This window comes from Pelodiscus sinensis, chromosome 16 (assembly GCF_049634645.1).
Source record: "Pelodiscus sinensis isolate JC-2024 chromosome 16, ASM4963464v1, whole genome shotgun sequence".
NCBI lineage: Eukaryota > Metazoa > Chordata > Testudines > Trionychidae > Pelodiscus > Pelodiscus sinensis.
In genome coordinates, this window is record NC_134726.1 from 13,743,096 (window position 1) to 13,768,868 (window position 25,773).

A 25,773-nucleotide genomic window follows, 5' to 3' on the forward strand; every position below is an offset into this window, starting at 1 on the left:
GTGTGCAGGACAGGGCTTCCAGCGAGAAGGAAGGTGCAGTGTGTGGCCAAGAAGGAGGGTGCAGGAGCAAGGGAAGGTGCAAGAGCAGGAAGTAGGGTGTCTGGCTGGACGGGAGGTAGGAGCAGCCTGGGGGTAGGAAAAACCTCCAGGCAGCATGTCTGCACACTGATGTTCCACCAGGCTAGGAGGGGGAGCACTTCTTCCCTGTGTGTCAGATCCTGCAGCAAGGATCAGGACTTTCTCTCCGTCCCTTCCCCTGGCAACGGGAAGCGGGCACTGGTGCTCCATGTTGGGGAGGGAGGATAAGGCTGTAGTACCAGCTCCCTGCTGTGGGGGAAAGAAAGGGATTGAGCTCAAGCTTTGGACCACCAGGAAGGTGGCCATGGAGCCCCCTCACACTGACTTGGGGGCCATGGGGCGTGCGTTCACACCCCCTCTGCATATGGGCTTGAGCGAGATCTAAGATCAGGTAACAAAGAGCTACTAAAATGAGGGAAGGGAAGTGAGATCAAAAGAGACATTCAAACATCTGTAGGTATATTCCAAATCTTCAGTTTACTCTGACTCAAGTATTACAGGGAATTAAAAATAATAACAGTAAGTCAGACATAGATTATTATGCAAATCAGACATGGATTATTATAATTTAGGGCTTTAACTCTTAGGTATCCAAACACTTAAGTATGTATTTAACTTTATGCACATTTACTCCCATTGAAACACATGTAAAAGTAAAGCTCACGTGTAAGTCTGCAGGCCCACAACTTTTGTTTTCCTTTAAAAAAAGAGAAACATGGCCAAAATAGAATATTCAGAGAAAGCAAAATTTATATGGGGGATTGCGTCTTTTCTCTGGAAACTGGCAATGTAGACAGGAAAGAACCAGGAAAATAGTTGATTTCATAAAAAGAATATTTCTGATTAATTCTGGAAAGACTTGTTTTCATTTTATAGAATTGCTAGAGGTATTGCTTAGGTCCTTGTAGAGGCTCAGGGAGAGGGTGGGAGGTATAGTAGTCAGGGCTGGAGACTGGGACATTTGGGAGGCTCATGGGGCAGCCTGCAGAAGCAAGGGCAATGCTGCTCTGGCGATGGTGGCTTTCTGGAGCACCCAGGTCCATGTTGCCCGGTTGGTGGCTCCTCTAGCGGAGGCCAGAGATGCACTGTCCGTCTCAGGCCAGCAGCTCCTCCTAGGGGAGGGTGGCGAGGGTGAGTGCTCTGCTGGTCAGCCTCCCTGGTCCACGTCTCCTCTGGGGGGGGAGGGGGAGGCAGAGCTGCGTTGGTGCGCCCCTCCTCTCCTCTCAGGTCTCTTCCGAGGGGAGGGGAGGGCGGTGCTGCTTGGCTCCACAGGCCTGTCTCCCCCTGGGGATAGGGACTGTGTTGGTCACCCTCCTCCAGCCTGCAGCTCCTCAGGAAGGATGGGTAGGGAGGTGAGGGCTTCATTGGCCAGTCCTGGTGATGCTCCTAGAGACCAAGTTACGACCGTTTGTATTTATGATCAAAGCTCCCATGGAGCAGTCGTAAAGATGGTCCCCGAGTTACGAACGCGACCCACGCTTACGAACAGCGTGGTCGCTATGTAACTCAATGGGGTCCGAATTACAAACAAATCGAGTTACGGCCAAGTATTTGGTCCGTAACTCGTTCATAACTTGGGGAGAGGCTGTATTAGGATTAATTGATAAACCCAGGTTTATCGGTTAATCGTGTAATCCACTACACACTAACATCCCTAGTAGAAAGTTCTTTTTTGTTAATTAATTTACCCATACATTTTTGATACAGTAGCGGGCATAGGCGTTGACTTCTGCTCTAGCTGGGGGTTGCTCGATCCTCCCTTTCCAGGCCATGCCCCTACTCCACCCCTTCTTCCATCCTCTTACGGTATGTGCCCTACCTCTTTCTGCTTCCTCTCCCAAGTGTACTGCATCATCCCTCCTTCCTTTCCCTCTCAGAGCTTCTGAATACCATGATGCTTTGGAAGCACTGGGAGAGTGGGGGAGAAATAGGTCAGTGGGATGAAATACTGTGGGGAGGGAGACAGAGAGGGGAATGTAACTGTGAGGCTATGTCTACATTGGCGCGATCTTGCGCCAAAGCGGCTGCTTTTGCTCAAAAACATGCTGCCTGTCTACACTGGCGGGGAGTTCTTGCGCAAGAACACTGACATTCTGATGTGTGAAATCAGTGCTTCCTGTGCAAGAACTATGATGTTCCTGCTCAGGAATAAGCCCTCTTGCGCAACTGTTCTTGAGCAAGAGGCCAGTGTAGACAGGCAACATGAATTTCTTGCGCATGAAAGCCCGATGGTTAAAATGGCCATCGGAGCTTTCTTGCGCAAGAGAGCGTCTACGCTGGCACGGATGCTCTTGCGCAAAAGCACCTCTCTTGCGCAAAGGCACATGCCAGTGTAGATGCTCTCTTGTGCAAATACTCTTGCGTTGAAGAGTATTTGCGAAGATCATACCGACGTAGACATAGCCTGAGTGCTGAGCACCCGTGAATTTTTCCCTCTAGCCCTGGAGCACCCACAAAGTTGGTGCCTATGGTAGCAGGGGTTAGATCATTGATAGGCAACTTTGGATTAATGAGTGGGCCACATGAGTAGCCCTCCTTCATCTCAGTGGATCATAAGATTGTTGTAACCAAGACAGTCTCCCAGGTTAGGGTAGATTTGCTAACTGTACTTGTAGAACTAGAATTTGCAGGGTGTGCTGACTGAACCATAGCAGAGCTTTGAATGGATGTGGACAGGAGCAGATGACCATTTTGTGGGGTCCAGAGCAGCACAATTTCGCAGGGCCCCCCTTTGCCACAGCACATACGTGGGGCTTCTTGAAGCGTGGGGCCGGGGGGGGGGGGGGGCGGGGGCGCTCGCCCTGCCCTGTTTCCGCCCCCAGATGTGGAGATTATGGCTCTCAATTGGGTAAAATCCGCTCTTCATATGTCCTTGCTTTATGTGCATGTCACTTTAGTCATCTAGTAGGAAAAAGCTGTGCAAACGAATGGAATCTGACAAGCCTGCATGTGGGCAATGACAAACAGAACATCTGGCAGGCCTCATGGGCCACGTGTGTGTGTGTGTGTGGGGGGGGGCACAAGTTGCCCACCAGTGGTCAGGTTGTTTACAGTCAGGGGTGTGGAGTCAGACCCTGCCCTGTGTGCTGCCCGCACAGCAGCGGGGGAAGCTGTATAGAGGGGAGCCAGGCCTGCTCTCTCCCCAGACTGACCGGCTCTCCCCGCCTCTCTCACGCTGCGCGTCTCAGCGCCCAAGCGCCGCCCCACCTCAAGCCAATACTCCCGTCCTGCCGCCTACGCGAGTCACAATCAGCAGTGCGCATGCAAAGTGCAGGCTGGGAGTTGTAGTCCACCGCCGCCTCCTGGCCGCGGTAGACTGCATTTCCCAGCGTGCCATGCACGCGCATGCGCCTTTGCTTGTCCTGTCGCTGAGTGCCGGGCTGACCGGCCTGTAAGTGTCAGGGGTCGCTGGTGCCCGGCAGCCGTGCGCTCAGGGGGATGGACGGTTAGAGCTCGCGGCCACCAGCTTCCCCCTCGCCGCCAGCATGTTCGGCCGCTCCCGCAGCTGGGTGGGTGGCGGACACGGTAAGGCCGCCCGCAGCATCCACTCCCTGGACCATCTCAAGTAAGTGCGTGTGGGGGGCGGCTTCGGGAGGAGCGTGTGTGTGTGTGTGTGTGTGTGTGTGTGTCAGCGTGGGGCGAGGAGTGTGTGTGTGTGTGTGTGTCAGCGTGGGGCGAGGAGTGTGTGTGTGTGTGTGTGTCAGCGTGGGGCGAGGAGTGTGTGTGTGTGTGTGTGTGTCAGCGTGGGGCGAGGAGTGTGTGTGTGTGTGTGTGTGTCTCAGCGTGGGGCGAGGAGTGTGTGTGTGTGTGTCTCAGCGTGGGGCGAGGAGTGTGTGTGTGTGTGTCTCAGCGTGGGGCGAGGAGTGTGTGTGTGTGTGTCTCAGCGTGGGGCGAGGAGTGTGTGTGTGTGTGTGTGTGTCTCAGCGTGGGGCGAGGAGTGTGTGTGTGTGTGTGTGTGTCTCAGCGTGGGGCGAGGAGTGTGTGTGTGTGTGTGTGTGTCTCAGCGTGGGGCGAGGAGTGTGTGTGTGTGTGTGTGTCTCAGCGTGGGGCGAGGAGTGTGTGTGTGTGTGTGTGTGTCTCAGCGTGGGGCGAGGAGTGTGTGTGTGTGTGTGTGTGTCTCAGCGTGGGGCGAGGAGTGTGTGTGTGTGTGTGTGTGTCTCAGCGTGGGGCGAGGAGTGTGTGTGTGTGTGTGTGTGTCTCAGCGTGGGGCGAGGAGTGTGTGTGTGTGTGTCTCAGCGTGGGGCGAGGAGTGTGTGTGTGTGTGTGTGTCTCAGCGTGGGGCGAGGAGTGTGTGTGTGTGTGTGTGTCTCAGCGTGGGGCGAGGAGTGTGTGTGTGTGTGTGTGTCTCAGCGTGGGGCGAGGAGTGTGTGTGTGTGTGTGTGTCTCGGCGTGGGGCGAGGAGTGTGTGTGTGTGTGTGTCTCGGCGTGGGGCGAGGAGTGTGTGTGTGTGTGTGTGTGTCGGCGTGGGGCGAGGAGTGTGTGTGTGTGTGTGTGTCTGCGCTAGTGTGTGTGTGCCAGCGTGGGGTGAGGAGCGTGTGTGTGTGTGTCTATAGGGAGCTCCGTAGGGGCAGGGGCGTGAGGAGTGTATGTATAAACAGCCGGAAGGGGGGGAGGGAAAGGTGGAGGTGTGTGTGTTTTGGGGGGCAGCCCCATTCGGGGGATGATGGTTAAGGAGGAAGTGTGTGTGTGTTTAGGGGACCTGAAGAATTTGTGTAGGGGGGAGCCCCATGGGGGTGGTTGAGGCGAAGTGTGTGTAAGAAGTTCTGTGAGTGAGCCTCAGAAGGAGCGTTTGTATGTGTAGGGTGCCGAGGTGGGTGTGGGAGTGGAGGGGTCAGGTAGGTACTCAGGGAGGGGGGTAGGTTGGAGACTATGTGGGAACAGGGGATTTGGGGGGCTTGTGATGTGGCTGAATGAGCTTGTGTTGAAGGGGGGGTGGCACTGTCTGCTTTTGGAGCATGAGAGCAAGAGAGCAAGTGCAGGGCTTCTCTGAGGTAGAAGGGACATGTGGGACTCTAAGCCCTGACAAGGCCTTCAGGGATTTGAGAGTGTCTTGTAGCTGCGGAAGACTGACTATTGGAGGAGTTTCACCCAGGGTTGCTATTGTAACCATGTAAGACAACAGGAAACATCGTTGGTACATCTATGAATATTCATGTAACTATATTGATTACAGTTTTCCTGATGTGAAGCTCTTAAAGAATTTCACAAGTACTGGTTAGGTCAGATAAACTGTTTCCTTTCTCCCTCCCTCCACTGCTCTGTTTTGCCTTGCTGGTGATTGGATGTTCCTAAGTATCTGCAGGGTCATAACATAGCATGGAAACTCAAAACTATGATTTTATAATGCTGAACAAAGTCTAAAAGATGGTAACCCTAGACTAGTGCCAGCACTCTAGAGATAGGGGAGATATAGTTAACTGGGGGATGGAAGTCGTGAGAGAGTAGTCCAAAGTTACACTACAAGCAATACAGAGGGTTTGAAAATATCATCTACTAGCCAGAGAACAGAAACTCCTGGTGGGGAAACAGGAAGAGGGAAGAAGATCTTGCATAGTCAACAGGTCTCATTTCCCATTACCAGGTGCTAATAGAGAGAGATAAGGTACTGGAAATCTTACATGGGAATTCTTTTTTAGGTATTAGTCACTGGACAGGGAGTGTCTAATGAACAGGGGCGGCCCTAGACTAGGTGCCAACAACTGGCGCCCTACGTGAACCATGCAATCGGTGCCCCCACCTCCAAACCCCTCAATGACATTGCGCCACCATTTGGCGCCCCATTTAACTTGGTGCCCTAGGTGACCGCCTAGTTCACCTGCTAACGAACATGAAGCCTTTTGCACTTTTACTGGCTGCTGGGAGGGAGAATATCCCCACCATATCTTGGGGAGGAGAGGAAATAAGAGCAGGTGTAACCGGGTGGTGGGTGGCTGCCCCATGTGCCAGGGCTGGAGCCAGGGCTGCAGTGCGGCTGCTCCTGGGGACAGGGCCACAGTGTTATTTTTAGTACTGTGACCCTGGCCCTAGCTCTGGCAGCCGCCATGTGGCCCCGGCTGCAGCTGCTCCTGGGGTGGGTCCGTGTGGTATGAGGCTGCTTTGTGCACTGGGACTCGAGCCAGAGCCGCGGTGCTGTTTTTAATACTGCAGCCCCAGCCCAGGAGCAGCTGTACTGCAGCCCTGGTTTCAACCCTGGGAAAGGGCTGAAGTTGGAGCCAGGGCTCCATGGTAGCTGCCTGGCCCTGGAGCAGCTGAGCTGCCACTGCGTGGCTCTGCTGAGGGTGTGGGCGGGATTCAAATGTTTTGTGCATGCCCGGTTTTCTCCCTGGCCCATAAGAAGGGGCCAGTCCCGGCTTTCCTCTCAGCCCACTGGGAGGAGCAGGCCCCACCCAACCACTGGGAAGGAAGGGGAAGGCTGGGGCTGTAGGCAGCCCAAGCCCTCTATGTTGGCCCCCGGGAAGAGTCAGGTTGGCAATGGGTGGGGCTTGTTCCTGTGAAACGCAGAGTGACGTGATGACATCACTGTCGTCACAGAGGAAAAAGTTTTTTATATAGAGAGAAAGATAATTACCTCTATTGCAGAACAAGACAAAACTCCCTCTGCTTATGGATGGAAAATCTTAGGGTACGTCTAGACTACATGCCTCTGTCGCCAGAGGCATGTAGATTAGGCTACCAGACATAGGAAAATGAAGCGGCGATTTAAATAATCGCCGCTTCATTTAAATTTACATGGCTGCCGCGCTGAGTCGACAGACAGCTGATCAGCTGTTTGTCGGCTCAGCGCGATAGTCTGGACGCGCGGGTGGCGACATCAAAGGTATTTGTCGACTACCCAGGTATACCTCATCCCAGGAGGCATACCTGGGTGGTCGACAAATACCTTTGATGTCGCCACCCGCGCGTCCAGACTATCGCGCTGAGCCGACAAACAGCTGATCAGCTGTCTGTCGACTCAGCGCGGCAGCCATGTAAATTTAAATGAAGCGGTGATTATTAAATCGCCGCTTCATTTTACTATGTCTGGTAGCCTAATCTACATGCCTCTGACGACAGAGGCATGTAGTCTAGACGTACCCTTAGAGGGAGCCCTGTGCTAGAATGGCAGATCTGAAGTGTTTGCCAGAAAACAAGTATGGCATAGATAGCAAAAATATGAGCTTCCTCAGACACACATGTCTGCGACTCCTCATTGATCTGGAAATGCCACTTCTAGGAATCAATGGGCTAATTTGGTGGCCCTGTCTTTTCTTAGCTACTTTGCTGAAACTTGAGGGATGTGAGATCTGTACTCTGCCAGCTTTTGTTTTGTGATGTGAACTACTTTGTAGTTTTTTTTAATGGTACAGGTTAAAACTCTCTGGTCCGCCAACCTCTATGGTCTAGCACAGATGTTGCAGGACAAGAGAGTCCTGCTGGAGGGCCAGAAGCAGCGAGCCCTGCGGGGCCAGCAGGATAGTGGACTGTGTGCAACAAGCTGCAGGCGCAGCCACTAAGCAGGCCTGGGAGACCCGGTGTGTAGCTGCCTGGCAGGGCCAGGAGCCCCTAGCACGTTGGTGGGGAGTGTGTGTCTGGTAGACCAGCGGGCTGGACCAGGCCTGCACAGGGTGGGGAGGGCTCAGAAATTACCTTCCCTGTTTCGACAAAATCCCTCATCTGGGACTGGTCAGGTCCTGAGGACGCTGGACCAGGGAGGTCCAACCTGTAGTGCCTGGAAGCTCCAGTAAGGGTCAAGAGCCCATTATACTGAGTGCTTTACAAATACAGTAAAATTCTGATAATCCAGCACCTTTAGGACCCAGAGGGTGTCGGATTATCATATATGCCGGACTATCGGAAGGAGGGGCTATGAGGGGTCTGGGGTGGGGTGGAGGGGAAGCTGCTTTGCTGCAGGTGTCCCTGATTCAGCCGCTGCTGAAACTGACCAGCAGCGGCTGAATCGAGGACACCTGGGGCAGAGCCGCTGGGGTGCTGCCGGGTTGGTCAGGTAGTGCCGCCCCTTGGCACTGCGAGACCAACCTGGCAGCACCCCAGCTGCTCTTGGGGACGCCTGGCACAGAGAAGCTGGGGTGCTGCTGGGTTGATCCCACAGCGCTGAGGGGCGGTGCTACGGGACCAACCTGGCAGCACCCCAGCTGCTCTGCCCCAGGCATTCCCGATTCAGCCGCTGCTGAAACTGATCAGTGGCTGATTCTGGTCAGCCGCTGGTCAGTTTCAGCAGCGGCTGGGCTGACCAGAATCAGCCACTGGTCAGTTTCAGCAGCGGTTGAATCGGGGATGCCTGGGGCAGAGCAGCTGGGGTGCTGCCGGGTTGGTCCCGTAGCGCCGCTCCTCGGCACTGTGGGACCAAGCTGGCAGCACTCCAGCTGCTCTGCCCCCGGCTTCTATGATTCAGCTGCTGGTCAGTTTCAGCAGCAGCTGAATTGGGGAAGCTGGGCGCAGAGTAGCTCCAATTGTTCGGCTGCCTGGAGCACTTCCGGTTTCCCGATGGTACTGGACCATCAGGAGTGCCGGAGCATTGGATGCCGGACCAATGGAGTTTTACTGTACATAGTAATACAGTCCTGTCCTGAAGAACATGCAGTCTAGTTTAAAAACAGATGTAAACAGACATAATGTACAAACAGAAGGAATGAAGGAAGGAGAATGAGAGTAATGGTGAGAGCAAAACCAGGTTATGTAAATTTAATCATGTGCCCCGCTAAATGGCTCCAGTTATTTTAGTATTAAAATATTAAAGAAAAACTAACCCCAGTTGCCTCCTGCTTCATCATTGTTAGTTAATTTAGACATAGTAGAAAGTAGGTTTGAGAGAGGATTTGAAGCAGGCACAAATATTTGCTTTTTGGAATAATTAAGGGAAAACATTCCATATGGTATTACTGAAACCTGGTGGGATGATTCTCTGGATTGGAATGATAAAATCAGTAATTATAACTTGTTTAAGAAAGAGGGAAAGTGGCACTGTTGAAAATGGTATTATCTGTTTCTGAGCCACCAGGAACAAAATGATCTTGAATGCTTATAGATTGGTATCCTAATTAGGGATGTGATAGTGTAGTCGATTAATTGATAAGAAAAAGCATATAGGTTAATGTTATAGACTACAAGCATCCCCTCGCATTCTCCCGCTGCCAGTAAATTTTTTAACAGGCTGGTCAGCAGCCTGGCTCAGTCTTGGCTTGTGTCTGGTCTGGGACCTACCCCTATTGCAGCTCTGAGTTTAAAGTGTATTAGGAGCCAGGTGGGCAGGCAGCCTGGCTCAGTTCCGGCTCGTGCTGGGTCCGGGAGCTCAGATCCCCCACTCCCCCAAAACGGGCTGCTGCCATTCCATGCTGCTGCCTTTTTATTAGAGGCAGCAGCACAGGGCGATAGGCAGGCAGTCAGTCAGTCAGTCTGCGAGGGGAATTGGTTTTGAAACCGGCTCCCCTTGCGGACCAGCTGGCACCTCGTGTGGCTGTCTCTGATACGTAGGAGTGGCAGGGGGCTCCTCAGGAGAGAGGCCGGAGCATACTGGCTGCTGGCCCTGCCCCTGGGGACTATAAAATAGTTGACTAACCGATAAGAATTCAATGTTATCTTCAGGTTACTCGACTGTGCAGTTAACCAATATTTAACATCCCTATTTCTAATAGATAATGCACATGATGAAGCATCAGGTATTGTCTGCTACAGACCTTCACTAGGGTACACGATTACTGTCTTATGCACCAGTGTCTAAAGCAGTGTTTCCCAAATGGTGCTCCACAAAGTGAAAGTAAGGGTTTGCTCGACAACTTTTCCTGGTGACAAATTTCCGCCCCGGCTGTAGAGGTTCCTCGAAATTCTTCCGAGTTTAAAAGGGTTCCGTGGCCAAATAAAATTGGGAAACACTTCTCTAATGTAGCTCATGTGATACTTCAGTACAAGAAAAACTGATCACAGAACTAAAAATTCATGATAACTTAGGTACAGGGATCGTAGTTTATAATGTGCAAACAGATTAAAGACTAGAACAGTGATTTCATAGACACCTATATTATATATAAAATCACTATTTTACTCTTTATTCTGTTTGCATTTTGTATTTATGTATACACACTCCTTTGATTTGGATATTTACACACTCCATGCTTTAAAATTGCCAGTTTCACAAATCTGAAAATAATTATAAACCAATCACATGGGAGGAAGAACATAATCAGAATATTGAGTGAGAATCTTTTAAAAGCACTTTACTAGATACCAAAAAAGTCACAGCCCATCAATCAAGGAAGAAGACCTGGTTTAGAGGGAAGAGAAGACAGCTATAAAAATTTTAAGCGTAATAAAAATATAACAAATGGAAAAAGGGGAAGTTGATAGTAATAAATATAAATCAGAAACTGGGAATCGTAGATAAGAGGAGCAAAGGAACACAGAGAAATTTCTGTTCAGCAATGTTAAGACAACTAGAAGAAAATTTTAAAATAGGATTATTTTTGTTCTTAACTTAACAATAGTATTTGCCTTTTCTACATTTCTGGTATTTCTACAATTTCCATCCAGTAGTAGGCTGAGTTGTTCAATTAATATTTCTGTTCTATTGGGAGGGGGCAGACAGATGAAAGTTTACGAGTGATAGTAAGATATAAGTGAACAAGGGAACAAAAAGTGAGAACAAGGGAATTAAAACTGAAGCAGTACTGGAAGATGGGGGTGGGTGGGTGACATCATCAGAAGAGGTTATGAACAGTATGTTTTTATAAACATTACAAATAGACTAGAGGTAATGTTCAAAGATAAAAATGAGGAGGCTAGAGTTTTCAAACAAGAATTTATAGTTGGAAAAAGTGTTAGTGATGCAGACAGAACAGGCTGGATCTTCGCAGTGTTATGTAGGAAGAAGTGGAATATGGTTAGGTGACTTGGTTGCTCTTAGGGTATGTCTAGGCTCCGTGGCTCCGTCGACAGAGCCATGTAGATTAGTTTGTTGGACATAGGAAAATGAAGCAGCGATTTAAATAATCGCTGCTTCATTTACATAAAAATGGCTGCCACGCTGTGCCAATCAGCTGTTTGGCGGCATAACGCGGTAGTCTGGACGAGGCATAAGGGGCATTCTACGAAGCATAATGGGGCAGTCAACCGTGGAGCATCCAGACTACCGCACTGTGCCGCCAAACAGCTGATCAGCACAGCGCGGCAGCCATTTTGATGTAAATGAAGTGGCAATTATTTAAATCGCTGCTTCATTTTCCTATGTCCAGTAAACTAATCTACATGGCTCTGTCGATGGAGCCATGTAGTCTAGACATACCCTTAGAGCCTTAATTTGTCTCCCTTTCTCTATAAGCAATATGATTTTAATTCAGTCGTCCTCAAACTTTGTACCTTGTGCCTCTTCCCCCCCCTTTAGCCCTATCAGCTGCCCTCCTACTCCACGCCAGGGCTAGGAGAGAGGCTGTGGTTCTGGGTGGGGGTATATGAACAGGATAAGGGTCCCAAGTGGGAAGATGAGGAGAAAGTAAGCAGCCTGGCAGGTGGAGTTACAGCTGTGCTCTCCCTCCCTGCTGCCTGTGAGGGCTGCCTTGCCTCCTCCTGAATGCTCAGGGAATGAATCAGATATAAAGGACAAAGGACCATAATCCCTTATGGTGGTGCATCTCAGTTTTGGGACTTCTGCTTCAGCATGAATGTAGGTCAGAGGAGCATTGTGGAAATTAATTTATTTGCAAGGAACTCAGATGCTACAGTGATAAGTTTTGTAGAAAAGCACACAAAGAATTCTATATTCACAGCAGAAATTGAATAAAGTATAGAAAATAAGGCATAGAGCCAAACTACAAAATCTTCAATAGATGATCATTCAGTTAACATTTTTCGTCTTGTGCTCTTGATGAGGAAGGGGACTAGTGTTAAAAAAATAGTCTGTGATTATGTAATTAAAGCAGAGGTCCCAAACTCTGGGATGCACCTCCCTATGGGTACATGGAGGAATATATGTTTTATTAATTTAAAGGTGCATACACTGCAGAGATGTTGTACAGGTTAATTTTTATACCATATATTACATACAAGAAAGACACTTTAAAAGAACATGACAGTTGCAATATCAAACATTAAAAAATTAGGAAATTCTGAGTTAGTATAATCACATTTAATAGGTCAGGTTTTGTTTCTGTGTGCTCAGTAGTGTTTTATCTGGACCCCATTACACTGCATTCCTGCTTGCTTCCTAATGGCCCTACTATTAAACTAAACAATCTGTACATACAGTACATATTCTAATGGATTGGCATACATAATTTTTTTACATCACTTGGTCACATACAGTGTTCATACACTAATATGAATTAGCCCTTTGTCCTTTATATCTGATTCATTCCCTGACCATCAGTCATCATGTACACTGACTGATTTTGGCATCCTGCCTGTGGTAAAAACCGCATATGATCATGTATTTAAAGACCATTTAATACATACACACAATTAAGGCTGTACGGGCAACTTTAATTTAGCATTTCCTAACTTTTCAGTATTTGATATTGTAACCATGATGTTGTTTTCAAGTAGCTTTCTTGTATGTAATATGATACGTTACAAAAATGAATCTGCCCAGCATTCCTGCAGTATTTTTCACCTATAAATTAATGAAATATAGCACTGAATTTTAGCTCAGTTTTTGTCAGGGAATATTTAAGTAGTGCCTGATCCCATTCTTTTGCAAATCCAATCACATGAATGAATTTTTGCCTTGAGACCTAGAAACAATGAGGTCTCTTCCAGCCCTGGCAGTCTATGGTTCTGTGAACAACTTTCCAGTAAAATTCCTGAGGCAAACAGCTGGGGAACTTGTAATTTGTTTCCAGTATTGGCAGTTTTTTCATAAGCTCCATTCATATTGGCATAATGTTAAAATGTCTTCAAATTTAGGGTTTGCAGTTTTATATTGTGTACTAACTTAAATTTGTTTTTGCATACCCTTTGGGAAACTGCTCAGAAATGCTTTGAAATGCATAGTGTCTTGGGGCTAAGGTGAGTTATGTCTAAAGACTGCTTCTATTGTTTACTTGGACCAGCATTGCATTATTGGTTTAATTCTTCTCCCCGCTCTTTTCCGAAGTCTTCTGAATGTAATTTTAGTTGATTTCTAATAAATGTAGTCACTTACACAGTTTTATTTCTTTGTAGAAGTGATAGTTCAAGTTCATGGTTAATTCAAGTAAACAGGGCTGAATATTAGGGATGTTAAATTTTGATTAATCAGCTAATAGCGTAGTCACTGGAAATTCCACCAAGTACTCTATTCATTGATGGGGAGCATGTTATCCCATTGCACCTCTCCTTTTGAATGTACACAAGCGGGTTCCCAGTGGGTTCCCGCGGTCTCTCTCCCTTCGAAATGTACAGGAGCTCTCAGTGCCTAGAGAAGCAGCAGTCGGGACTGGCCCGAGAGGGACTGTGCCGTTTCCCTGCTGCCCTCTGCTTCCCCTCCCCCCAACCTCGCAGAGACGGTGCTAGTGTGGAACCAGCTTTTAAACTGGCTCCCCGCAGCACTGGCTCCTGCTCCCTCACACTTGCTGCGTCTCTCTGGCTATGTCTACACTGCCCTTCTCTTGTGCAAAAATGTATGCAAATGAGGTGAAGTGTGGAATATCGCGTGGAGCCTCATTTGCATAATTAATGGGGCTCCGTTTTTGCACAAGAGGCTTTTGCACAAAAAGGAGACGTCTACATGCTCCTTTTTGCGTAAAAACCCCATGTGAAAGAACGGCTCTTGTGCAAGAAGAGGGTTTTTGCGCAAAAAGGAACTGTGTAGATGACTCTTTTTTGTGCAAAAGCCTCTTGTGCAAAAACAGAGCCTCATTAATTATGCAAATGTGGCGAGGCGATATTCCACGCTTTGCCTCATTTGCATATGTTTTTGCGGAAAAGGCTATAGTGTAGACATAGCCTCTGACAGAGGCAGCAAGACAGGGCAGGGGGAAGTGACTAGTCAAGTTCCTACCTATCTGCATGATAAGCAAATGCTTATTGGATAGTCAACTAGTAGCTTACATCCCTACCCGATAAGCCTAGGCTTATTGGGTAGTCGACTGTTTGACTACTCTTTTACATCCCTACTGAATATATATAAAATATTGGAGTGTTGTCAGTTACCAGGATCAGGAACAGTCAACAAGGATTCAACAAGTGCAATTCATGCCTGACCAACCTGATTGCCTTTTATTGCATGTGTGGAAGAAAACAAGCCTTCACTCTGCATTTGTGAGCAACAAGTAGTCAGAGACAGTTTATTTGAGCAATATTGCAAGGGAAGAAACTGCTACTAGGCAGATCGTCGAATACAAGCAATTATGAAGCAGTTTATATACTGTCCGTTAGATATAATAACATTAAACAATTAGTCTCCTTCTCATTACACACACCAATGGCTAACAGTTATTTTAGTTCCACCCAGATGCTCCTTATCTCAAAGTCCCTGCCAGAGTCAGCATTCTGTCCTTATCTCCATATGGAGGCGAGAGGCGAAGGCAGTGTCTTATTACAGCTCTTGCGTTGTCAGGCCACAAACTTAGCCTGACTCTTCCTCTCTTGCTAACAAGACCAACATGGCTGCACACAAATTCCCTTATTCTCTTTTCCCTGCCTCCTCACATGGTAACTGGCTCTGTGGATATGGGAAAGGTGGTGGATGTGATATTTCTTGACTTTAGCAAAGCTTTTGGTACAGCTTCCTACAGTATTCATGCCATCAAGTTAAGGACATATGGATTGGATAAATGGACTGCAAGGTGAATAGAAAGTTGGCTAGATTGTCAGGCTCAATGGGTATTGAACAGTGGCTTGATGCCTGGTTGGCAGTCAATGTCAAGCGGAGTGCTGCAGAGGACAGTTCTAGGGCCAATTTTGTTCAACATCTTTATTAATGACCTGGATTAGGGCAGGGATTGCACCCTCAGCAAGTTCGCAGATGACACTAAGATGAGGGGAGACGTAGATATATTGGAGGGTAGGAATAGGGTCCACAGTGACCTAGACTAATTGGAGGATTGGGCCAAAAGAAATCTGATGAGGTTCAACAAGGATAAGTTCAGAGTCCTGCACTTGGGATGGAAGAATCCCAAGCACTGCTACAGGCTGGGGACCAACTGCCTAGGCAGCAGTTTGGCAGAAAAAGTTCCAGGAGTTACAGTGGATGAGAAGCTCGCTATTAATCAACAGTGTGCCCTCGTAGCCAAGAAGGCTAATGGTATATTAGGGTGCATTAGGAGGAGCATTGCCAGCAGATCTAGAGAAGTGATTGTTCCCCTTTATTCAGCACAGGTGAGGCCACATCAGAAGTATTGCATCCAATTCCGGTCCCCCCCCCATTACAGAAAGGATATGGACACATTGAATAAAGTCCATCAGAGGGCAATGAAAATGATTGGGGGGGAGGGGGTTGGAGCATATGACTTACGAGGTGAAGCAGAGTGATTTGGGGCTGTTCGTTCTATAGAAGAGAAGAATGAGGGGTGGATTTGATAACAGCCTTTGACTACCTGAAGTGGGGATTCCAAAGAGGATGGAGAGAGATGTTGTCAGTGGTGACAGATAACAGAGCAAGGAACAATGGTCTCAAGTTGCAATGGGGGATGTCTAGATTGCATATTAGGAAAAACTATTTTACTAGGAGGGTGGTGAAGCACTGGAATGGGTTACATAGGCAGGTAAAGGAATCTCCATCCCTAGAGGTTTTTTAAGTCCCAGCTTGACAAAATCCTGGCCACGATGATTTAGTTGGGGTTGGTCCTGTTTTGGGGAGGGGATTGGACCTCCTGACATCTTTTCCAACCCTATGATTCTATGATTACCTTTGACCTAATCCTCCTTTTCTCCCCTGCAAAAGGGTAACAAATGTTTTCTACCATCATACTGTTCTCTCTGCTTGTAACAGTTCTTTTTTTACACTGTCTGGGACTTGTCTATTTAGACTGTAAATTTGTAGTGGCAGGTACCATTTATTGCTGTGCCTACCCTGCCTACTATAATGGGATCCATTCCTGGATGATTCTTAGACGTTAAGCTTTAAGCGTTAAGCTTACAAAAACTCTCAGAATCTTTACAGTGGAAAAGGCAGTACAGTATGCCAGGCTTATGCTATAAAGATACTAAAATCAGCATATGTGCTAGGGATGTTGGAGGGTAATAGAATAGTCAACTAACTACATGAATTTTTAGCAATTAGTCGACTATTCTATAGTCCTGGGGGGTGGGACCAGCAGCCAGTGCGTTCCCGGCCCCACTCCCGGGGAGTCCCCTTCCACCCCCCTGCTTCCACGGAGCAGCCTCTGCCCGCGGTGAACCAGGACCTGCTACAAGCAGAGGCTGCTTTGCGGCAGCTTTCCCTGCTCCCCTCTTGCGCTGATGCTTCTGATAGAGGCAGCAGCACGGGGTCATGAGGGACAGGTGGTACCATGGAGCCAGTGCTGGGAGAAACTGGCTTTTAATCTGGCTGTCCCCAGCACTGACTCCTGCTCCCCCCTCCCCTTCCTGCGGTGCCTCTGATACAGAGGCAGCGCAGAGGGGAAGTGAGTGGTTGACTAGATTAGCAAATAAGCCTAGGTTTATCAGTTAATTGTCTAGTTGACTACTTGTTGACATCCCTAATGTGTACATTAACATATACGCACATAAACAAACATGAAAAGATTCTGCAGCCGGAGTTAAATTACCAGTCCTTACCATTGCTTGAATTGTCTTAGTGGTCAGCCAGATAGAACAGGATTGGTATGCTTCATTATTGTTGCAGAATGTACCCAAAGCTTATGGCTCTTGCTGCTCTTTATAGAAATAGCTCTCATGTAAGGCTATAGATTTTGCTTTCAGATAGGCTTTGTTACAGATTTGCCATTTTCACCATAATCTTTCATCGGGGATGTTTAGATCCTCGATCACAAACTGGGTATCCGGTGTTAAGACAACTGCAGATGCTTTGATATTTCAGGGCCTTCAATCTGCACTGATTGGATCATTGGGGAAAGGTGAGACTGGTGTCTTGATTTCCTTTTCTCCCTGTTTTGTAATTAGGCCCAACTGTTGCTGGTGTCCTATCTCGTTTTTGCTCATGTGCTGTTCTTTATGTGAATCAGGTACACAATAGTTTAAAAACATAATTCTAAAAGGCAGAACAGAACAATTTCATATTACAGTTCTTCACTAACACAATTTAGCTAATAATTTTCAAGTTAGTAATATGAAATAGCTTTATTTCATATAGGTAATCATAAATCAAGAAACTAAGACAATTTCATAACGTTTGACTTACAAAAGCAATAGTAATTAATTACATCTTTCTCCTCTTTTAGGTATATGTATCATGTTTTGACCAAAAATACCACAGTAACGGATCACAATCGCAATCTGTTAGTGGAGACTATTCGTTCTATAACTGAGATCCTTATATGGGGAGATCAGAATGACAGCTCCGTGTTTGAGTAAGTGCTTTATGTCTTCACTATTTTTTTTAAAAAAAGGTCAGTTGATATAAGAACAGAAGGCATTTGTAGATGGAATGTTATCTGAGATGAATTGTGAAGCTTGTAGCATGGTTCCTACCAAATGTATGCTACCTGTAATTCAGCTGTCCATAGAGATTAACTTTCCTACTGTGAAAATCATTGATTACTTTAAGAATTTTCTTAATTATACTTGAATTATTCTTGGTAGAGTTCCTAAACACACTCTTTCCCCTCTACAATGAAGTAATTGCATACAGAGATGGTGGCACATGGCTGCTGTTCTTAAGACTGCTTTACAAACGTGCATGTTCATGTAACTGGTATTACTAGATAGGTAACATACAGATCCTCTGTAGGATGAGAAATTGTTAGAGGAAACAATAAATGATTATTTAAAAAAACTGAGAAATTCAAAGCATTGTACCATTTTGATGTCCATATGCCATGATAAGCTTTGGCAGTAGCTATGATATTGTAACCTTTAGTCTACAGGGCATTCGTGAGGGTACTGAATCATTCTACACTTTGATTTCCCCTCCTTGAATGACAACAAAAATAGTCCAAAATAAAAAAGAAAAACTGACGTGATATTTTTTTAAAGCTCTCAGAAATCCTAGTAAAATATTTCCACTCAAATACCCTTCTCTGCAGCTGCCTTCATGAGTTTTTGTAGGGTGGAAGCCTACATTTCTGTTCAATTGGAGATTACATATCTCATTAGCCATTAGATCTTATCTTTTTTGGTAAGTTTCTTGAGTGCACTTCCAAAGATTAAAGTAACCAGAAGGTTGTCAGAGAGGTACTATTTGTAGGTAAATGGATGCAATATTACAAAGCTTTACAAACTTCTAAAAAAGAAAATAACCTCCTACTTAAATCAACAGTTCACCTTAAAAAAAAAAAAAGGCAATACATACACAAATGACTCAGTAACACTTTTTCATTACCTTCTAGCTTTTTCTTAGAGAAGAACATGTTTGTTTTCTTCTTGAACATCCTGCGTCAGAAATCTGGTCGTTATGTATGTGTACAGCTGCTGCAGACCTTGAACATCCTTTTTGAGAATATTAGTCACGAGACATCACTCTGTAAGAAAACATTCCTTATTAAACATTTAGTTCTTATTATGAAACAATAAGTACTTTTGGAACTGCTCTTTTTTCATTTTATTAACTATAAAAGGAAATGCATAAGAACATTTTTAGGAATCAAAGTATCTAACTGCTTCTGAGATCATTAACTCTACTCTAAGATGGTTCAGCATGAGTTTCCATTAGTACAAAAACCTTTGAGTTGTACTGTTGAAAGAAAATAGTGTAAAAAAAAAAAAAAAAGAGTGGTTTAATATGTGATCTTTTTAAAGAGGTCATTTAAAATAAACTAGGCACAAAATAACAGAAATGTGAACAGTGTGTTAAGTATGTTTTAGATCGGGGTGGCCTGTGGGCCGAATCCGGCACACCCAGCTGTTTGATCTGGCACACAGCCTCCTTTGCTGCATCCCCATCCCTAGGTCAGTTGAGACCAGGGGGCGGGGGAGCACTCAGTCTCTTCCCTCCACCAACAGCAAGCGGCACCAGAGGGAATCACCAGCTGTTCAGAATGGCTAGTGGTTCTTTGTGGGTCCTGCACATCCTTGGCAAGTGAGGCGAGGCAGGGAGAGACTTCCTGTCGTCCCCTACCCTATGGGGAGTGCAAGAAGTCTCCTTCCTCCTGGTCATGATGCCTAGAAGGAACCACCATTTCTACTCGAGGCCCTGGTCCTTCTGAGTCTGGCCCAGGACCACTACCAACATTAATGAAATGGCCCCCCTTACCAAAATTAGTGCCCACCTCTGCTCTAGATTCTAAATCTTCTCAAATGAGGTATTTAAAAATTAACAACCCAAGAAAGTCACCCATTGGTTAGAGTCTCAAATATGTGTACTTAACTGTTTCAGAACTATTGGTGGATTAGTATCTAAACAAAATGCCATGTGAATGTTAAAGTCCTTTAGAAACATAAGAAGGGAGAAAAAATAAGTTTTTGCGAAATAAGAGGGGAAAAAATGGCCAGAAGAGAGTCTGCACATAAGTTTTTGAGGGTAAATAATATGGAAAAAAAGTTGTTTATTTAAAACACTTGATTTGAAGTATCTAAGATTTGATTACCAGCTACAGTATGTGTAGGGTACATCTACACAGGAGTGTTATTTCGGAATAACTGACGTTATTTTGAAATAACATAGTCCGCGTCTACACAGCAAGCCATTTCAAAATAATGTTGTGATGGCAGACTTCTTACTCTCACTACTGTAACCTTCATTTCATGAGTAGTAAGGGAAGTTGAAGGAAGAGTGTTCTTCGACTTCCTGCTGTGTTAAATGGTGCCAAAAGCTGAATTAAGCTATTTTGACTTCAATTATGCAACTGATGTAGCTGAAGTTATGTATCTTAATTCTACTTTTGCCCTGCTGTGTAGATATGCCCCCCCCCCCCATCCTCATTAAAGAGCACCTGGGAGTGTGTGTGGATGGCTTGGGACTGAGGTAATCCCGGATGGGAGAGGGGGGCATGTTCTGAGCTAGCCACTTTGAGCTACCTGATGATTCTGTATCTTTTCTGTATGATTTTTATGAGAAGCAATCCCATTTCAGGCACATCCTGTTTTCCTGGCACAAATCTTACCTTGTTTTAAGTTACAATAAGAGGAAGCGGCATACTGAATTTGCTGGTCCTAGCTAAGAGGTGGGCAAAAGGGCCTTTGTGGCCTGGAACCGGCCCACCAAACAAGTTGATCTGGCCTGCCGTTCCCCCACCCACAGGCCAATCAGGGCCTGGTGATGGGGGAGCATGCAAAATCTCCTGCACCAGGGGCGCGTGGTGCTTAGTCAGCCACCAGGGTTCAGGAGCAGGGAGTGAGAAATTTTGTGCTCTCCTCACCCCCAGGGAGTAGGGGCAGAGACTTCACATGCTCTCTCCCTCCGCCCCCCAGACTAGTCAGGGTCTGTGGGTGGGGAAGCATGGAAGTTTCCTGGCCCTGCCCCTTGTGCCTAAGGCCCCACCCCTTTTGCGGAAGCCTGGGACCACTTCAGAAATTTCTGAAGTGGTCCTCATTTAAAATTATTGTCCACCCCTGTCCTAGCTCTTACCATTCAGGAGGAGTTGTTGGACAGAGACTCATATACAGACAAACACTCTCGCATATATGGTAGACTAGGCTTGGAAGGTTTTGTTTTCTATTACTAAGTAAGGATAAACATTGATTTTACTGTACACACACACAAAACCAAGTCTATTTCCATCAATGATGATTAAAATTTATGGAGGCTGCTTGAGAACTTAGTTTGTTTTAAGGATATTTGCTTCATTGTTTAGAAACATGATATTGACAATTTGTGTTTTTTAGCAGTTGTGGAACTGACTTTTTAAATGTGTCTACTGTCATTCAATTGTCTACTCACACCCCTCCCTAACAGTTGCCTGCAAGTGTGAAAATTTAAACAAATTAACAAAAAAAAGTCTAACCTAGAAGTCATAAAGAAATAAAAATTAAATGTTATGGAAACTTATGTATAATAACCTATTTCATAATATTTTCCTTTATGATTATGTTATATGGGTTTGTATTTCAGATTATTTGCTCTCTAATAACTATGTAAATTCTATCATTGTCCACAAATTTGACTTTTCTGATGAGGAGATCATGGCATATTATATCTCATTTCTGAAAACACTTTCCCTGAAACTCAACAATCACACTGTACACTTCTTTTACAATGAGGTAAGTGGCTGTTAGAATTCACAGTAAGAAGCCTTACTAACTGCAGTATATACAGAAGTGAGTTTAAGGCCAAAATTTTCGTGGATCCCAGAAAGACTCCTCTTATCCGTGAGCCTTTGCACTTTAACTCAACACAAGCGTCTTTCGAGGACTGACCCAGCTTTATTTGCAGTTTAGAATATCTCCTGTGGTAGCAATAAGTAAGAAACTCAGGATCAAGTTTTGCATGTTGAAACAAGAGTGTGGAGGAATCTTTTTGTGCTATGAAATGTCTGTTTTGTGAGTATTTCCCACTCTTCATACCTGTCTTAATGGTATTATTAACAGATGCTAAAAGCTTCAAGATCAGAGTCCACAAATACCCAGCAAAGTAGTCATTGATTGTCCAAAACTGTTTAGTTGTAGAGGATAACTTTCAATCCCATACCACAACCAGCTTTCTTGATTTAAAAACTACAGCCTCTGAAGTGAAGTCCTGGTCTACACGTAAACATAGTTACAGTACTCAAGGTATTAAAAAATCCACACCTGTGAACACTAGCTCACTGACCTAACCTCTGGTGTAGATATGACTACATCAACTGAACAGTGATTCAGTCAACCTAGCTGTTGTCTTTTAGGGAAGTAGAGTTTCATCACAGTAGCATGAATTTACAGTGATGGTGTCCAACCAGTTACGGTGGCTACTACTATGGCGAACTAGCTGCACTCAACCAGCCAGATAGCTACATGTTGTCCAGCGTGTTGGACACCACGGGTCTACAGTATGGTATTACAGTGGCATTAGCTCTGGAGCCTTAGCTGTGCTGCTGTGGTGCCCATTGCATAGATATGGGCTAAATATAAATCCACTGCAGTGTGGGTGGCAGAAGTTAACATTTGTAATGATTCTTTCAACATTTTTACCTTTTTGTGTGCATAATAACATCAGACTATATAGTTAGCTTTATAAATCTCTGCCTTAAACAAAGTAAATCTTTATGCAATATTTTAAGTTAGATTTCCATTTAGTAGAATTTAATATAGTCATATTTAAGTGCAAAAGAGTATCTAAATTTTATATAATCTTCATTCATTGGCATTTTGCATATGTATTAAAACTACTTCCTGGATTTTACTAAATATTAGTGTTTTGATCTGATTCAACTGCTACCTTTTGAATTATAAATGTTCACAGAACTTGGTATTGCAACATCAAACTTAATTCATAATTCTGAGAATGCAGTGCTTGCTCAGAGAATAAGAATTTTGTGTTACAGATTACAACTAAATAAAGTACTGTAGTAAGTCCTAATTCTGCATTTGAATCCATTCGGAGAGAACCCACATAAAGTCAGTGTGTAAACAGATCCACCTGTTTTGATTTAGTTGCAGGTTTAAGAGATGAACTTTTCACATACCCTTAGTCTTATTTCTCTGTCTTTGCATAACTGTTATTGCCAGAAGAGGGCATCAGAGCTGCTTAAAAAGTATCAGAGCTATTGTGTGAAGTATATGAAACTTACATTAATACATATTTCCTGTAATAAACTCATATACCTGCAAACCTAGTTGGTGTTTGAAAATCAGATTTTGTTTTAAAAAGAATTGTTAAAAATGACTAAATTTGCCCACAGTTATAGTACCATGCAATAATGTGATCTGATCTGATCTAACTGTTTTGTTATCTTAGTAGGGTAACTTTTTCGTGCAAAATCCTAACAGAAAATAGTATGTTTGACAGGACAGTACATAATGAAGCCTGTATTTTTATTTCAGCATACTAATGATTTTGCCTTGTATACGGAGGCCATTAAATTTTTTAACCACCCAGAGACCATGGTCAGAATTGCCGTCAGGACTATAACTTTAAATGTCTACAAAGGTAAGTTTCATGCATCAGAAGACTAATACACCTAATACTTTGTGTAGCTGAAGTTCAATGTTAGCAATTACAAACTGCATATTTGTCAGGTATAGCTTCTGGTTTATGCAAGGCTGAATTAATTGTAAGCATGCATTGGTAACAAACATACATGTGGTTTGTGTGTGTGTGTGTGTGTATATGTGTGTGTGTGTGTGTATATATATATATATATATATATATATATATATATAATATATATAAATAAAATCTTTAAAAAAAGACAAATTTAAATCTACTGTTTGTTTTTAAACATCAGTATGTTGTCTTTCATAAAGAATATTGTGCCAACATAATATAAAACACACAATTAAATTCACCTCAACTACCAGCAGAGGTCCTAATCCGGCCATTTAAAAAGTGTTAGTTTCTTGTTAAGGATATCAGTCTCTTGATATATTGAACATTTATAATGTCAGAAACAATCATTTGTATGGCAGAAATCCTTAATTTTTTTGGTGTATGACTGTGATTCTAGGTTTTGGTGGTTGGATAAAAGCTAGCAATAAGTTGTTCTTTGTGCAAGCAAGTAATTTGCACTCTCTTATAGAAACAATTTGTTTTGTGTAGTTCTGTGTAAATTCACCTGCATAATCTAGGCATAGCATTCTTGCTTCTAAAACCTGCCAGGCTCTAGAGTGCTCTGCATGGTGATATGCATTCATATACAGGTTTTTATTCTGCAGTGGTCTTTTAAAATATGTAGTCTTTTTCCAATTTTTATACAGTTTTTCACATTACAAATTTAAGAGGAATTTTAATATTTATTTGGAAGAAGACTTTCATACCACCAGTATGAAACTGATCATAAAATTGACTATAAATCAGCAGGTGTTATAGTTGTGCATGGACTGAAAAATGACTATTCAAAAATTAGTATTTTCTAATGAACTTTTAGATACAAAGTAAACATGGTGTTTTTACCTCATGCTGATGATTTTCTCATTAGACTTCACACTGAACAATTTATCATTTAAGCTATAATATATATAGCTAGAATAATAACGTGATTTGGATTGATTTTAGTTCTCTCAAACTCTATGCCATTCTCACACATTGAATTGATTAGAATGTGCCTATTACTAGATGTAGCCAAGTTAATGCAGGATGTAAAATGGCAAATGTGACATTAAAGTAACTGTAATTATTGATTACTAAACCTAAGGCTGGAGAAAATTCAACTCCATGTTTTAAAAGCTACTTGTTTCTGTATTGAATAAGACGTCTCTGAAGCAATGTGGTTGCTAAGTGTCTACATTTTACATGATAACCATGAAACTTTTTTGCTTATGGACACTTTATGGCTGTGTTGGTATCTGGACTTTAAGTACAAAATGTGGCACTTTCTTGTCTTCAACAAGCAGGATCCATGTCAGTTTTTCTCTAACACCTAACCTTGTGCATGTGAGCCAGTTGTTACAAGAACAGTGAAGTATGATATACTTCATACTTTGTGTACATTTATTAAATAACAAGGAAAGTTTTATGATGTTCTTGTCTAGAGTTTAAGTTGAATGTTGGAGAGCTGCGGGGGTTGAATTTGAAAAACACAACTATCAAACATACAGGTTTCATAATTTTCTGACTATCCATTTGTAAATGTTCTGATTTAACACCTTCTAACCTGTATCTTTTAGTTTAGATGCTTCCTGCTTTAGCTCTTTAACCTTTTTGGAAGATGTCTCACCACCCCAGTTCCTAATCCTGTTAACTGTTGTCTGTTTTTTTTGCCTTTCCTCACTGATGATTCCTGTGTTCCTTAATGCAGTGTCATGTAAGTCTATTAACAAGTTTGGCTTTCAGCATTATTGCTTTAGTCTTACACTTGTCTTTTTAAAAAGACAACTCATTTGAATAGAGTGTGGTTTTTCTGAGTTGCAGTAGATTTACTCACTATTCTGAGACTAATGTAAAAATAAGCTTAGGAATTTAACAGGCTCGTTAAGCCTTTCAAGAGTTGTCATATGAAATTTTGATAGACGTCTTTTTCATGGATAAGAGAAACCCATGCAAATGTGTGTGTTTAAAAAAATGTAATATGTAATGGAAATTCAGAATGGTAAGTTGATTATATCTGTTTTTATATTTATCTTTTTGAAACTTTTATTTTTTTTTAAACTTCTCATCAGTGGACAACCAGCCTATGTTGCACTACATTCGAGATAAAACTGCTGTCCCCTACTTCTCCAACCTTGTTTGGTTTATTGGGAGCCATGTGATAGAACTGGATAACTGTGTGCAAACCGATGAAGAGTAAGCTTCTACAACTATTTCTTTTTGGCAGATGCATTGAAAATCTCTTAAATTAGTTCCTAAATAAATAATCTTACCAACAAGCTACCTTAAGTCAAAGCATTGAGGAGTCCTGTGGCACCTTATAGACTACTAACAGAAGTGTTGGAGCATAAGCATAACACTTCTGTTAGTCTATAAGGTGCCACAGGACTTCTTGCTGTTTTTGCAGATTCAGACTAACACGGCTACCTCTCTGATACTTGATACCTTAAGTCAGTAATTCTTACAAGATCACATTAAAAATTGCTGTAGAAGGATATTTTCAAATCACT

General features: G+C 44.2%; 1 protein-coding gene across 11 annotated transcripts in view; it reads left to right on the forward strand.

Moving 5' to 3' along the window:
- The first annotated feature begins 3,388 nt into the window (after window positions 1-3,388).
- CLEC16A (C-type lectin domain containing 16A) overlaps window positions 3,389-25,773 on the forward strand; it is a 339,195-nt gene continuing 316,810 nt past the window's right edge. For 5 of the 11 annotated variants that reach the window (XR_012896118.1, XM_075899306.1, XM_075899309.1 and 2 more), the window contains exons 1-7: window positions 3,391-3,643; window positions 17,388-17,516; window positions 18,495-18,628; window positions 21,155-21,303; window positions 23,062-23,167; window positions 24,709-24,774; window positions 25,336-25,459. Coding sequence is in view for 10 of the 11 variants with exons in the window: in XM_075899306.1 (XP_075755421.1) it covers window positions 3,564-3,643; window positions 17,388-17,516; window positions 18,495-18,628; window positions 21,155-21,303; window positions 23,062-23,167; window positions 24,709-24,774; window positions 25,336-25,459 (788 nt within the window). In the remaining variant the exon portion in view is untranslated. Of the gene's footprint in view, window positions 3,644-17,387; window positions 17,517-18,494; window positions 18,629-21,154; window positions 21,304-23,061; window positions 23,168-24,708; window positions 24,775-25,335; window positions 25,460-25,773 lie in introns of all 11 variants that reach the window. The other 6 variants (XM_075899302.1, XM_075899303.1, XM_075899307.1 and 3 more) reach the window with 4 other exon arrangements.